General features: G+C 40.2%; 1 protein-coding gene across 2 annotated transcripts; it reads right to left on the reverse strand.

Moving 5' to 3' along the window:
• Nucleotides 1-3,531: 3,531 nt before the first annotated feature.
• Nucleotides 3,532-14,682, reverse strand: fam3a (FAM3 metabolism regulating signaling molecule A). 2 transcript variants are annotated; one of them, XM_076275799.1, is made up of 10 exons: nucleotides 14,403-14,682; nucleotides 13,389-13,432; nucleotides 13,206-13,310; nucleotides 13,050-13,073; nucleotides 12,755-12,878; nucleotides 10,373-10,431; nucleotides 10,179-10,229; nucleotides 6,974-7,058; nucleotides 4,947-5,073; nucleotides 3,532-4,664 (listed from the first exon to the last, which is right to left on the reverse strand). In XM_076275799.1, exons 2-10 carry the CDS (start codon nucleotides 13,399-13,401, stop codon nucleotides 4,566-4,568), a joined length of 687 nt encoding a protein of 228 aa, XP_076131914.1. In that variant the 5' UTR covers nucleotides 13,402-13,432; nucleotides 14,403-14,682; the 3' UTR covers nucleotides 3,532-4,565. The 2 variants fall into 2 exon arrangements, with proteins under 2 accessions (XP_076131914.1, XP_076131913.1); XM_076275798.1 differs by having other exon boundaries at nucleotides 13,203-13,310.
• Between the last annotated feature and the right edge of the window lie 291 nt (nucleotides 14,683-14,973).

Here is a 14,973-nt window from a genome sequence, read left to right on the forward strand (position 1 = left end):
AACTCCTAATATGTTTACTCTATCAAAACTGTATTGGAGTCAAGCGATTTAATTTTTATTGAGGTGCATCATCTGGTGTCCTCCCATGACACAACTCCAAGAGATTCCCTGTGGCTGGTTGAGGATTGATAAAGAGGTTCAATGTATTTCCAGGCATGAGAGGTAGCCCTACTGATATTATAATCTCACCTGGCTGACTAGACACAAGTTGTGCAATCCTTCTAACACGGGATGAGAGAATGCAACAACAGCGCAGCCAGAGAAAAGTACAACAACAAAGCCATATTAATCCCCAGGTAATCTCATCATATCTGACACAATGCCTGTATTTGTGCATGTTCAATATAAATATCCAAAGTTTTGATACGGTCAAATAGCATAGAATAGTATGACGCTAAGTGGACACAGGCATGGGGGTGCATGCCCCTGACCGACTAGGAAGGACCGAGACCACAACACAAAAAACACTTTTGTCCCATCTAGGTCAAGCATGTGAAAGCGAGTGTCACTACGGCCACAGAAGGTGGGACACTGGACTGTTCACTGAACCTATTCCAAACCACAAGAAAAAGTGTGAGTGTGTGTGTGTGTGTGTGTGTGTGTTGGAGGGTAGCTTGTGTTTTCTTCCGGATCAACCAATGGCTCCCCCCATAACTGCTCCATGTAATCCAGGTGAGGCGCTTAAATGCCCAAAGCCTAACTGTGATGATGAATCTGGATTACAAATTTCTAAAGTGGCTTACTGCCTCTCCAGCATATCGGTATGAATGGGCTTTCAGTGTTTTATCCCAGAATGACAGACTGAGTAGCTCACCTTTGAATCCTGGTAGATCAGCATAAGTAAGCCTATGGCTGCATTTAAAGTGAAACATGTTTCATGTTCAAACACCATGATTAATGTGGTCATCAGCACAAAACCATGGTGTGACTGACCATGGTGTGACTATTGTATAGATAGTCTACTCATAAACGCAGTTACTGTCGACATAAAAATGGCTTTTTCTTCAAAAGAGAACTAAAATCTTTTTGAAAAGTTACAAAACAGTAGGCCTATGGACTGATAGGAGATACATGGAGATACATCTTTGGTATGGTCTACATCACTTTTAAGGGAGAACTGGGTAGGTGATAGATTAGACGTAGGCTACTTGTGCAAGTTCCCATATTTAACTGACTAACCAAAATGATGAGTACCGGTAAGTGTAAGACAAGGCCCCACCAGATAAACCACCAGGGACTGATTCCGCACGTCTCGAATAGGCATTCATCTTTAGGCTACTCCAGCCCTAATTACTTACCATTTTATTTAAAAAGCTGTGATCTGTGACTGCTCCTTGTGGTTGATAAATTAATGAACAGACTAAAGTGATATTCCAAAGAGCAGTCATGTATAGCCACTTGCAAGCGGCATCAGTCGCGGGCGTGAAGAGCCCCGAATTGGTAACGCGCACGTCCAACAAAGCCATTCAATGTTCTGTTTACAAAAGAAACTATTCAGAATTATCCTAGCCTACTCTACACCTGCACGTGACACATAATATTTTGCCAACCAAAATGAAAAACATGTATATCTATAGCATGTATTCATGTATATTATTTTCAATAGGTAATATTTTTACGTAAACGCTGTCGGCTGACAGATAACCCTACAAGGCACTGCAGCATATGCTAGCAGTTTTTCATGTGGAAGTAGCCTAAGTTTGCTGTAAATCTAGGGGTGTTTTCCACGCTTGACAATTTCAGTCAGAAATCGTTATTCGTGTCTTGTTGTAGGCCTACCAATATGGCAAATAGAAACAAACATCCATGCGCTGCCTCTAGATGCAGTTCTGTTTTAGCTTGGTCCCTGACTAGCTACCTAAATGGCTAGCCCCCCGAAGCCCGACAATCATCTACAGCGAAAATAGCATCACAATGTAATCAGCTTCCCTTCTTCTATAAATACACAAATGAATTGTGCTTACATACAAAAGGCCTACACATAAAACACACACTTAAAAGAGCCAATCGACGCCAATGTTATGATAAGCGGGATAACGATGAAAGAAGCCGTCATTGACACTATACAGCAGCTTGCGCTATGTGGAGACCGAGACCAACAGCACGAGCGTGTTGACCACAACATAGAGGGTAGCCTACATACACGAATACATTATGTCGTCGTAACTCAGACTAAATACAAACAGTAAAGTATTGTTAGGACTGTTTGTCATACATGTTAAAGATATAACTTACCTATATGCGACATCCTGTGTTGTCCGCCGAGAGAATGTATTCCGATGTCGTGTTATTACCAGGCGAAAACAGCCTATCGTCTCTTAGCGAGGTTTGGATTGTATTCTCTAGCCTACATTTAATATGTACAATTTCTATATTTTACGTTAGAGGACAACGTCTTTCCCATGTACTCTATCGTTGTCAGGTGGACTACTCCTTTACCGTTCGATGGGCAGCTCTCTTGATTTGGCCGCGTCGTTAAATCCTAGCCCGCAAATCCCTAGTCAACGTCGAATCACAGTCTGATTTGATAAAGTCATATGCCCCATGCGTAGGATAAAATTATGTTTTAATCGCATTCCCCCATTAAGACGATTCAATGTAATATTCCGCAAACGCAATAATTTAGTAGGCAATATTTGTACATAATTTACAAAAACAGTGACCGTCTGCATACGAGGAAGCAATGATTTTGCTGGGTGCACTTGCTGTCCTCTTCGTTTCTCTCTGCAATAGATCGTCGTTTGCGGGCTCAGTCTAGTGCGCGCTACCGCCGCTCTCGACCACAGCAAGTCGCGCACCCGAGCCTATTTTTATTTGCTAGGCAGGATGCATTCACATTGACTCTGGGATTTATGTTGGTGTTTTTTTCCCTTCAAATAATTATTATTCCATTTGAGAATTAGGCGACCTATCTCAATTGAAAGGCTTGGTTGGTCTTCACATCTAGAAAACACTTCGAACAAACTACACTATTCGTTTTGAACATTATTGTTGCTGATTTCCCAATTGGGACTCCCAACCATACGGTGCAAAATGTCTATTCACCAACATTTTGTGGCCTGATCTTAGGCCTACTAGGTCCTATATGTATATTTCATTTTGATCCGCTTCATACGCCAATATTAAACTTACTTATTGGAAAAAAGTGAAATGCGAATTGAAAGGTCTACATAACAGTAACACTTAACAGCTACTACAGCCTAGTATGTTTTGTATTATTTACATAATTACTTGTCGCCGCCTAGCGGATATGAAATGCTACCGCCGCTGTCCATGGTGCTTGTTCACACCAACCCCCCTCACTGGCAGGTGGCTTCTACACTCTTCTTGATACTTGAAGTTATTTTTGTTTAACCCAGTTACAGTTGAACGTACATACTGCTCTTCTGTGCTTTTGTAGCACCGATCAGATCTTAACATAGGCCTACAGCTAATAGTTCATTCAAACATTTCATCAAAAATTACCACTATATCATTTTTGCACATTTTACAATTTACACATGCGGTTGACAGCCAGGCATGCTAAACTGCTCAATATTACCAGCTTTTATTGTCAAAGCAGTGTAAAAATATACACAGACACAGAATCACACATTCATCTGGAATGCTGACATGTTAAATCAAATATGTTAAATATAATCAGCATTAGTCTATTATTTTCAGTCTTGCCTGATAAACTAAGCTCCACAAAATACAAAAGTCAATGACAAATATTTCAACAAAAGACTAAACATGACACAAAATATCACACTTTATCTTAATGATATGGCAAACAAATTCAAAAGTATTGGGAATGAAATCAAACAGGTCTCTCAAAGCAAAACTGGAGTGACAGTACCAGTGTCCAGACTTGCCTGGAGCCAAATATGTAGCAATAGTTGCAGACACCACTGACACATTAGGAAGCAGACACATCACACATAAATAAACAAAGGCCTAACACACATTATTCAGCAATAAGGAAAATGGAATCAGATACTTCATCCAATCTTGATGTAATTGGAGCAACTGATTGCAATATTCATTTAGTACATAATCCATTGAGAATTTGTAAAGGTTGTTTGGTAATATATTACTTTTACTTCTCTCTTTAGGCAGTCATCACAAAGAACTACCTTTGAGATCAATAGCATAGAAAAAAATAACAATTACTCATATTATTGCATGATCATAGGTATTTTAAAATCCATTTCCTTCTCGTGCCATCACCCCTATTACTATGACACCCTCTCCAGCTGGCTCAAAAGAGAGAAATCCCCTTTTGTTGTGACAACGGTAGTTCCAAAAGCAATATTATACTAGCATCTCTGACATCTGTAACAATTCTCTAAGTGCGTCATTAAAAAAGAGACCAACACCTTACTATTAAGCCTCATGTTCAAATTCAGCTATTTTTCATCAACCTAAAAGTAGCTAGAGGCCACGGCAGCTTTGAATCGTGAAACGTGGTGCACTCCGTGCACCTGATCTTATTCCTGAAGTCTGGCTTACTTTGCAGCACAGCGTATGCAGCAGTGTCCTTGTGGTCCAGCATGTCCCACTCCGCTCTTGGCAGTGTCCGGGGCTTAGTTCTCCAGAGGGGCGCGCATAGGAATGCAGCCATCCATCTCCAAGGACTCAGGCCAGCCCTCATATTTATTACTGCTTTTGCTGTTTTTCATGCGCTGAAACACAGAAGACATAAATGAAAAGAGACAAAGGAAATGCCTGTTTATTTCACATGGTTTGGTCCTGCTCACAGTGTCCATATTGAGTCTAGCTCAGCTCAGCTCTGCATGGATACACTTTTAAATTGGTGGTAATGGACGGCAATGGAGGTCAATACTTGCACTCGAAGAGTTAAGCTGTTAAATATAAATTAACATCACACATGGGGCAGTAAAGAACACATTTCTTTGAGTTAATCATTCAAATAAGCACTTCAGGTCAGATAGGTTTTGGCTCACCTGCTCAAAAGGACTTTTATTTTCTATGCCTTTGGCCCCCACAAATACCCAGCTGTCTCTGAAAGCCAACTCCTTCGCTGCCACACTGCCCAGCTCCTCAAAGAGATGGCGTGCCTCATCATTTAACCTAATTCACAAAAACATCAATGAAATAAGCAAGCGTCCGATGACATAAGGGAATGAAGACAGACAAAACACAGCTAAAAACAATAACCGTTCCTATTCATCTACTTGGACTTGTTAGCATGTGAATATCGGGATGTGCAAGCATACTGCAATCTTTTCACTTATACTGGCTTTTAGTTGTCAAAAGTCTGTATATGTATATGTATAAGGATATAAACTAAACTGCCAAAAGTACTAAGTACTTAATATTAAGTACAGAGTTCAAGTGTTTCAGACACATCTATAAATAGATAAATGACGCTCATAGCATATAAAAAAACCTATCTTGTGTTGGATTGCCCACTACAGAGTTCCAAACTGTCTCTGGCTGTAAAATCAACTGTCAGTAGCTTCATTAAATGGGTTTCCATGACCAAAGAGCTGCACTAAGACCTAACATTACTATGGACAACACCAAATGACAGCTTAAGTAGAGCAAAGCATGCCGACTCTGGACTCTAGGAGAAACATCTCCTCTGGAGTGATAAATCATGCTCCACGATTTAGGTCTGATGGATGAATCTGGGCTTAGAGGATGCTAGGACAGCGCTACCTACTGGAGAGCACTGTGCCTACTGTAAAGTATGGTGAAGTAGGAAAAACGGTCAGGGACCGTTGCTCAGCATTTGGGCTTGGCCCTTTAGTTCCAGTGAAGGGTGATATTAATCCTAAAGCATACAAAGACATTTCAGACAATTGTATGCTTCCAACTCTTCGGGGAACCCCACTTCCTGCTCCAGCAGGACTGCCCCTCTGTGCACAAAGCCATTTCCACAAAGACATGATTTGGCGAGTCTGGTGTGGAGCCCTGACTTCCACACCACTGAACAACTTTGGGATGTATTAGAATGCCGACTGCAAGCCAGGCTCACATCCCAACATCAGTTGCATGACAGTACATATGCTATTTCGGCTGCATGGGCACAAATTCCCAGACACACAAATCTTGTGGGATGCCTTCCTAGAAGAGTTGAGGCTATCATAGGGGGTGAGAAGGGGGGCAAGGCCATATCAATGCCCACAGCTTTGGAGAGAAATGAACAATAAACTGACAGCTTAAGTAGAGCAAAGCATGCCGACTCTGGACTCTAGGAGAAACATCTCCTCTGGAGTGATAAATCATGCTCCACGATTTAGGTCTGATGGATGAATCTGGGCTTAGAGGATGCTAGGACAGCGCTACCTACTGGAGAGCACTGTGCCTACTGTAAAGTATGGTGAAGTAGGAAAAACGGTCAGGGACCGTTGCTCAGCATTTGGGCTTGGCCCTTTAGTTCCAGTGAAGGGTGATATTAATCCTAAAGCATACAAAGACATTTCAGACAATTGTATGCTTCCAACTCTTCGGGGAACCCCACTTCCTGCTCCAGCAGGACTGCCCCTCTGTGCACAAAGCCATTTCCACAAAGACATGATTTGGCGAGTCTGGTGTGGAGCCCTGACTTCCACACCACTGAACAACTTTGGGATGTATTAGAATGCCGACTGCAAGCCAGGCTCACATCCCAACATCAGTTGCATGACAGTACATATGCTATTTCGGCTGCATGGGCACAAATTCCCAGACACACAAATCTTGTGGGATGCCTTCCTAGAAGAGTTGAGGCTATCATAGGGGGTGAGAAGGGGGGCAAGGCCATATCAATGCCCACAGCTTTGGAGAGAAATGAACAATAAACTCACTTAGATTTGATGGTCAGGTGTCCAAATACTTCTGGGCATATCCATTGTATATCTCCATTTATAGGTGTATGAGGTTAAGAAGTACTTAAACATGTTATGGCCTAACCCTAGTCCAAGTTATATTTTGGTTTGATTTGGACAAAACATGGATTAGGCTGACATTGAAATCTGGCACTTACTTTGTTGATGGATCATCAAAGGAGGCCACAAACACAAGTGTTCCTTCGTGAAGTGGCCTGAGAAACTTCAACAATTCTGAGACATCTGAGAGAGGGGAAGGCAGAAAGTTACCTACCAGCTTATAGACACTCAATAATTCAATACATTTCAAGTGTGATAGGATACAGAGCTTAAATAAATCTCTAGAATTCTTACTTTAATACTTGCCTAATGGCTTGACCAAAACAGTTAAAAGACACACACTGCTGATGATCCGGGGATGTATTGGAGGCTAAACGCACGTAAACACTGTATACTGTACGCACCTCCTGAATTGCGGAAATAGCATTTACGCACCTCTAAATTGCGTTTATCTACTTCTAAATTCTTAAAACCATTTATCAACCTTTAAATACCGTTCTTAAACAATTCTAAATTAAGCTTACGTCCTTTTTAGAGGTAGACCGATATATCGGTGCACATCATTTGGCCAACTCATATCGGTTTTGCCGATATTTGTCCAAATGTGCCTTTTTGTGTTTAATCCAACATACAGCTGGTTCATATTTACTGTGACTAATTTTTTTGTTTTTGTACTTGTTTGTTTCGTAGCCTAATTTGAATACTTGCGGTACAATTACGCTGATGTTTCTCACGCCATTTCCTGCACTTCTCTCAAAACGAGTCAGCTGTCAGCATTCAAGGTTTGCATGTTGTGCGTGTTTCCCAGAGAGTGCATGCCTCTTCTCTGCAGCCTATCAGTGTGGGGAATAGCCTAGAAGCTTAAACCGTATCAGCCTGTTTGTATTTGTAGCCTACTATTAGTATGTTTAAGGTGCTCAATAAACCATCCTTAACTCCCTATTTTGCCCTTTTTTCCTCATAGAAGTATTCAAATCAAATTCAGTATGTCATTTTGTTATTGCAACAGATCAATGAATATCAGCCCAATATCGGTTATCCACCTTGCTAAGTCATAGATATCGATATTGGTATCGGCCTTAAAAAATGCATATCGTCGACCTCTAGTCCTTTTACAATTATCTATAGCTTAATATTGTTAGTTTCATATTGTTGAATCTGGCCTACACAACACAGTTTATCTATATTGCGCTGCAGTAAACGAGTTTGGATAATAAATGTTTTTTTAAATGGATATACACCAATTTCTGAAGCTACAAGACAACATTCCTCCTACTGATTATGCCAGAAAACAGCCTGAACTACAAGCCCAGAGTGAGCCCCAGGAACAATACAATTGAGGTTAATTTGGTGCGTGGTAGATTCATGCCACTGAGGCACGGCATTGGCATTATTAGGTTACTTCAGAAATGAAGTTGCAAGTCACCTCTACCTTTTCCCATTAGCTTAAAGGGATATTCCACCATTTGGGGAATTACACTCATTTTCTCAGCCGTTCTCCGAGTCTGGCGATACCAGTTTTAGCTCCAGCCTAGCATAGATCATTGAATCTGACTAGACCATTAGCTTCTCGCCTGCTAGCATCACGTTTTAAAAGTGACTAAGATTTCCAGGAACTTTCCTATTTAAAACTTGTCTCCTCTCAAGTTAGAAAGTGTAATAAGACCAACGGAAAATGAAACGTGACGATTTTCTAAGCTGATGTGACATGGAACTATACTCTCATTCCAGCGTAATAATCAAGGAACACCATGGGCACAGCAGTACAATGATATCATGCAGCACCTGAAATTAGTCCCTGTAGGCTAACTTCCAGCAACAAGGTTGAGCTTCGGTTAGTGACTGGATTATTACGCCTGAATGAGAGTATAGTTCCATGTTATGTCGTATTTTGTTATCCAATTGCGTGCAGTGAGATTTTCAAATGCACGCTTGGTGCCGCCCCTCGAGTTAGGCCATTACATTATTCGTGGCCAGATCCTTAATCTTTCTAGATTACCAGGGTCTGGAATGTCCAGGCTATGGCCTATGAGGAAACACCCAGTGATATCCTTGGCACCATCAAATGGTAGCCTATAGTGGTGTGGTCAGGATACACACCTGTATACTGTGGTCCGCCTTACCGGTAACCGCGTCATGGTCCGCCTTATCACAGAATTTATATTTTACCCACCTTTTTTTTACCACTACACCCCTGTGATGATCTGATTGATGGATCACTACAGAGTAGCTGGATTTCAATCCAACAGTAATAGAAGTTTGACCATCCACACAGGAAATATGTATGTCCACCTTTATTTTTGATGACAGTCAGGTAACATACTTGGCCATGACTTTAGTTTTCACTTTTTTCTTCATGGATGATTTAGGCAGTGTGCTTTGGATTGTTGTAATGCTGAAATCTCAACCAGTTGTCTGCAGACTGGGAGTCACCTTGTTAACCAGTATTTAGTAAGTATATCCACATTCCAAAGGCATTCCATACCGTCTACTAATGTCACTTCCCCCATACCCTTTGGACCCATGTCGTCACACTCTCACTCCTGTGCTTCACTGTTAGGACAATGCGTTCACTGTGGTAGTTCTGGCCTGGCAAAACATGCTAAGTCACCTGAGCCATGCAAATGTATCCTTGATTCATCTGACCTAAGAATATTGTCTCATTAACATTTATGCAAATCCTTGGGTCCTCTGAAAACTTCTAATGCAAATAAAAATGTGATTCTCAAGAGGGGGGTGGATTATTTTCCTGATGGAAGCAAGTCTATTCACACAGCATTTGTTGCCATTTTATTAGGTGTTTCCCTCACAACCTTCCATTTTGAGATGACTGCTGTTCACAACAACCCCTTGATTAGGAGTGTTTATTCCCTTCACACAGAGAGATACTCAGAGACTTGCATTTTTTTTAGTCAATTTGGCATGAATCAATTTATAACCATGTTAATGCGATTAGGCTAACTGGAAATCACAAGTCTAGTCAATTTTGTTTCAGTGATCACAAGCTTTCTTAATTTGTGTGTCAGTGATCATAGCCATGTTCACTTGTACTTGTACTTCTAATAGTACAACCAAAAGTATTTGGCTTTACAAGTGGATATACTCTTTGTATCAGCTTAGAAATATTTTTTAACAATTTGAGCAATACTGCATAGAGGTGTACACAATATTGTTGTATACTGTATATGTTCAAGACAAAAAACATATTGGACTTTGTTGTGCATTGCTTTCTTTCTGCATTCAAAAGACACCATGGTGAGGGTTTTTTCCAATTCTGACTACAATGAAAATCAATAATCTTACCCCCAGCCCACATATCGAAAGATTTGACTTCTAGGAGCTCTCCTGTTACTCCTGAAAAACAACACAACACATTTGCCCTGGTTTAACTGGAGAAATCTGGACAAAACAAGCCTCATTCACCACGTCACATAGTTGGAAATAACATGTGTGGCCAATGGCATTGGCATCTGTGAATAATGCTCTGGAATAGTTACCATTTACTAAAGCGATATTCAGTCCTCGTCCAACATTGTTCCTGACACTGCTCATGAGGCTAAAACAAAGGGAGAGTGCCACTAGTGAGTGAGGTAGTGAGACCATTTGCCCATCATACCCTGCTAGGGAGAGGACAGAGCCAAGGCTGACAAGCACTAACCACTAGTGGGCGCTAAACTGAGCTCATACCTGCAAACTCAGAAGGGCTGAAAAAGGTGACATATTTGCAAACTAAATCACTGTAGTGGGGTTTAGAGGCATCCCTCCAACCCAGAAGATTTTTAGATTTTAACATGTAAATGAAGCATTCTTCTGTACTCTGAGAAGAAAATAACTGGAAAAGACAACATTTATATTACATGCCTAAGGTAGACCTGTGGAGCATTCAATAATGAATATTGAATATTATTATATTATATTATAAACATGCAGAATTTAAGTATGGCTTCATTTGACATTTGACAACAGTAGGCCTACCAGTTGTTTTGAGTTAAGGCTATGTTTAGCCTAACTGAATAACTTGATGATGGAGAAGACATTTTCAGACCTGCCAACCTTGAAAAAATGTCTTGAGTCCTACCTCAAAACCTGAAAATGGCTCACGTTGGCCTTCATGTATGCAGCCAAAAAAAGACCAAACAACATAAATGTTGACAATCTGTTTTAAAGCCTAATCCTGATCTATGAAAATCATTGGTATTGATGGAAAGGGACTGTGGATGTCCATTTTCTGATCTCTATTCTATCTGGTCTATTATTACCTCTTTTCAAATCATTATTATTTAATATTTCTTTTGTGGCGAAATACATCAATTCCTTATGTTATGTCAATGTCTTTCAGCTCCTTTCGTGACTAGTGAGGCTGCAATGATTACATATCCAACTAAAGCCTAGGTCTTGCTAATAATCAAGAATTATAATATGTATGCTACAAAGAAAACAAACTAATTAAACACCGATCACTGAGCAGCTTAAAATATTTTGCTATAGGTCCACTTTCAAATTTTTTTTTACAAATAGCTACAATTGGCCTTGGAAAGGTCTGCACTCCCTGAGAACGTCATGTCTAACCATCAGCGACACATGGAAAATATAATGCTAACTGAAATAACTTGTGAACAAGCAATAACTTTCAAAGACAACATTAAACTATTACCACGAGGTAAATTCACAGTCGCACTCAGTGCAGATTCTTTTTGTTTCGCAAAGAAATTCAAAACAACCAGCTGCAGGAATGTTAATTTTCCAGTAACACTTGTTAAGCTGAAATCAGCAAGTCTTTCATTTAACCCACCGAGGGCAGAAGAAAAGTAACCTAACAAGGTCATGTTTTACCTTAGATTAGCTAACTTTATTGTCATTGCGCAGAGTACAAGTACAAAGACAACAAAATGCAGTTTCTGTCTAACCAGAAGTGCAAAAAAGCAGAAAAGTGCAATGTGATATACAACATTTAGACAGGTGGTGCTATAGTCATAGATACACTTTGGTGTAGCATCAGTTATATCGCTGCTGCAAGCAGGCTATGTGTAATAGGAAGTGAGAGAGATAAAGCCCGCCCTCAGAAACAACTGATAGGTAGGTCTGCAACTATAGCACAGAGAGGCCAATCACTATGTGTTGCCTGTCACTCTCTTTCTATGTCTTGTCACTTTGGGCTTTTCTCAAAGTCAAGGATGCGTCCTTCAAAGCCGCTCATTCAAGGACGTTACATGATCGAATCTCGCCAAGCACTGTTCCAATGTCAAGGGTTCTTTAAAATTCTATCAAGTACTGAGTCCTTTGTTCTGAGATTTTCGAGGATGCATGCGTGTATCCTCTGCGTGCTTGGTACACCTACAATCCTGTGCGCACATGATTTTTAATAATGCACCTGCAGCTTCCTGAACACTGGCTAGTCTGTTCCATTGTGTATTTTCCGTATGCTAAGTAGAAGCCTTGCCTCGTCTTTGAAGGATTCGACTCGGCAGGACTCGTTCTACCAAGCACGAATCCTTGACTTTGAGAAAAGCCCTTTCTCTCTTTATGACTCTAGCATGAAATTAATGATAGTCTCACTTCAGACTACGGGAAATTGACCCAACCACCCCACCCCCGAAAAAAACTCTTTGGATCTACACGATTCAGGTGAATGACATATTTTGATTCAAAATAGCGAATTTCGCCAACAAGTGACTAGTTTGCAGGTATGTAAGCTGAAACAAGGAGAGGGGAATGTAGCCTAAACGGAAACAAATGGAAAAGAACCACACATACATGGTGACAGAGGTGGAGCTTAATGATGGTTACGTTAGCAGCGCGGAAAAAGGCAAATAATTAAAGGAACTGAAAGATCAGCAGAATAATTAAAAAGGGAAAGAGCAAAACAGAGATGAACTTACATTTTATCCTCCAAGCAGATTTTTGGACCAATCACATTAGCAGCCCCAGAGACAACACGGAAAGCCATGTGCTTCTCAGGGCAAGGTGCAGACAAGCCACACTTGTACTTGAGTGGTTTTGGCTCTGCAAGGCAAAAGAGGAAGGAATAACACCATTCTATCACTTTCTTCACAGCATACAAAATTAAATATATTAACTTTGTAGACATTTGACACATCAGTATTTGTCCTTGATATTACAGATTACTTAATTAGTTGCTCTACCAGTCATGCCATAGGAACGCTATCAACATACCTGGAGTGGGCTCTTCCCCACCACCTATGAACAATACATAAATACATATGAATAATTAATAAACACATGTTATAAATATATAAATGCAATACATTGATAAACATAAAACAAGATGGCCGTATAAAAAATAAGCAGAAACAGGAAAAGCATTACCACTGAAAAAATGTCGCAAAATAGAGCCACCATCTCTCCCCAACACTGAACTTGTTAGGAGCCATGTGATGCCCACGAGAAAAACAACCACCAAAACACGTAAAGGCCCTGAAAGACAATGACATGTAAAAAGGCTGTTCAAGGAGTCACTAATAACCAAAGCACCATGCATAGGAAGTAACCTACCTGCCAGTCTCATTGTGGGAAAAACTGCAGACTCACTGTGCACCCTAAATCCAGACAACAAAAAAAAGAAAATCAGACAGATTTTCCCACATTAAATAATCTAATGTGCACACCCCTTCATGACACACTGTTCAAATAATCCCCCCCAACCACCAACACACACACACACACCATACCAACACGCACTGAACGTTTACGTTAACGTTTTGGGATATCTACACCCTGGTACATTGAAAATTACTAATTAGGTAAATAACCAGAAAAACAAGGTAGTCGTAAACTAACAGTTAAACAGAGAACGGGAAATGATGCTGCTATAGTAGGGCCTAAATGTTGAAGATGCTGTAAATAAATACAATGCAAGGTCCTGTACATGATGCTTAAGATGTAGGCCTAATGCATGATTAAGAACAAGTTCAGATATGCTACTATAGCAGTTTGTCAGCTATCTGCTTAACATCTGCTTACGGGTTAGATATATAACAGTACTTAGGTTTAGTCAGAGAATGTCTAATAAGGTTAACGTTAAGTTACCATAAAGTCTGGTTTAACTGGCTTGTTAGGGTGATGTTACTTTTCGGCACAACACTTAACATAACTCTTAGAAGTTACTATATAAAAACTCTTCTACTATCCTACAGAACAAACATCGCAAATTCCACTCAGATGTAGGGGCGACAAATATAACTAAAACCAGGTTTGTTCAAACACCTGTCCATTAGAGAAAAAACACTGAAACCAATATCTTAGCCACGCTAAGCAAAGTTAGCTAGCTAGCTAGCTGGCAAGAGGATACCATGGAGATGAAACGACAACACCCATGAACATGACTTGTGCACACTTTAATAATGTTAGCTAGTAGCTAGCAAGTCAACGTAATTAGTAGACAACAAAAAGCAAAGAAACACTTCGCAGGGTTGTTTTTGTTAGTTCACCCAGATATATTGGACTTTTCATTCCTAAACAGGAGATATCATACAAATTTACATCCGTAAAGAAGAATTAATTGGATACCTAAAGATGTCTCCCACCACTGTTCTCCAGAACACAAGCAAGCGTGGATTCAATGGAGCTGGCTAGTGCTTTGCACAGCTGGAGAACTGTTGCTCTGTCGCCCCTGTCACTTGATCACTCGCCTCTCACATTTTCCTCTTTGAACAAACTTCTCTGATTTCTCTCAGACGAACGTCAATACGCGTGTGATGTCAGTAGGGAGGGTTAAAATAATTCAACTAAAATCATAATGAAGTGAAATGGTTCCAGTTTTTCCCCCCGTGACTTCCTAGTTTTTCCGGTTTCGTTTAGAACGTTGTCAGTGACGTCACATCACGCCCCTTCCTTGGAGTTGGGCTAGACTGAATCAAGCAAGACAAGACAGAAATACTGTTTATCATATCATAAATATATTGCTTATTACACACAGTCAATGACAACTGGATGTGAATACCTATTTTATTTATTTTATTATTTTTCCCATCCATCCTACCCATCTTTTTTCCTAATACTCACTCACACAAAAGGCTAAGTCTTTTATTAGCAATTAATATAGGCCTACCTTTTTAATTACTACTATTTAATATATTAT

This window comes from Alosa pseudoharengus, unplaced genomic scaffold (assembly GCF_046254945.1).
Source record: "Alosa pseudoharengus isolate Yale_2024_CS ecotype anadromous, Long Island Sound unplaced genomic scaffold, YU_APseudo_1.1 YU_APseudo_1.1_scf_9, whole genome shotgun sequence".
Lineage (NCBI taxonomy): Eukaryota > Metazoa > Chordata > Actinopteri > Clupeiformes > Clupeidae > Alosa > Alosa pseudoharengus.

Coding starts and splice junctions, on each gene's coding strand:
- fam3a (XM_076275798.1), bottom strand. Junction 13,074..13,202: donor TTTGCGACATTTTTTCAGTG/GTAATGCTTTTC, acceptor TATTGTTCATAG/GTGGTGGGGAAGAGCCCACT. Junction 7,059..10,178: donor TTTCGATATGTGGGCTGGGG/GTAAGATTATTG, acceptor CCCCTCTCTCAG/ATGTCTCAGAATTGTTGAAG.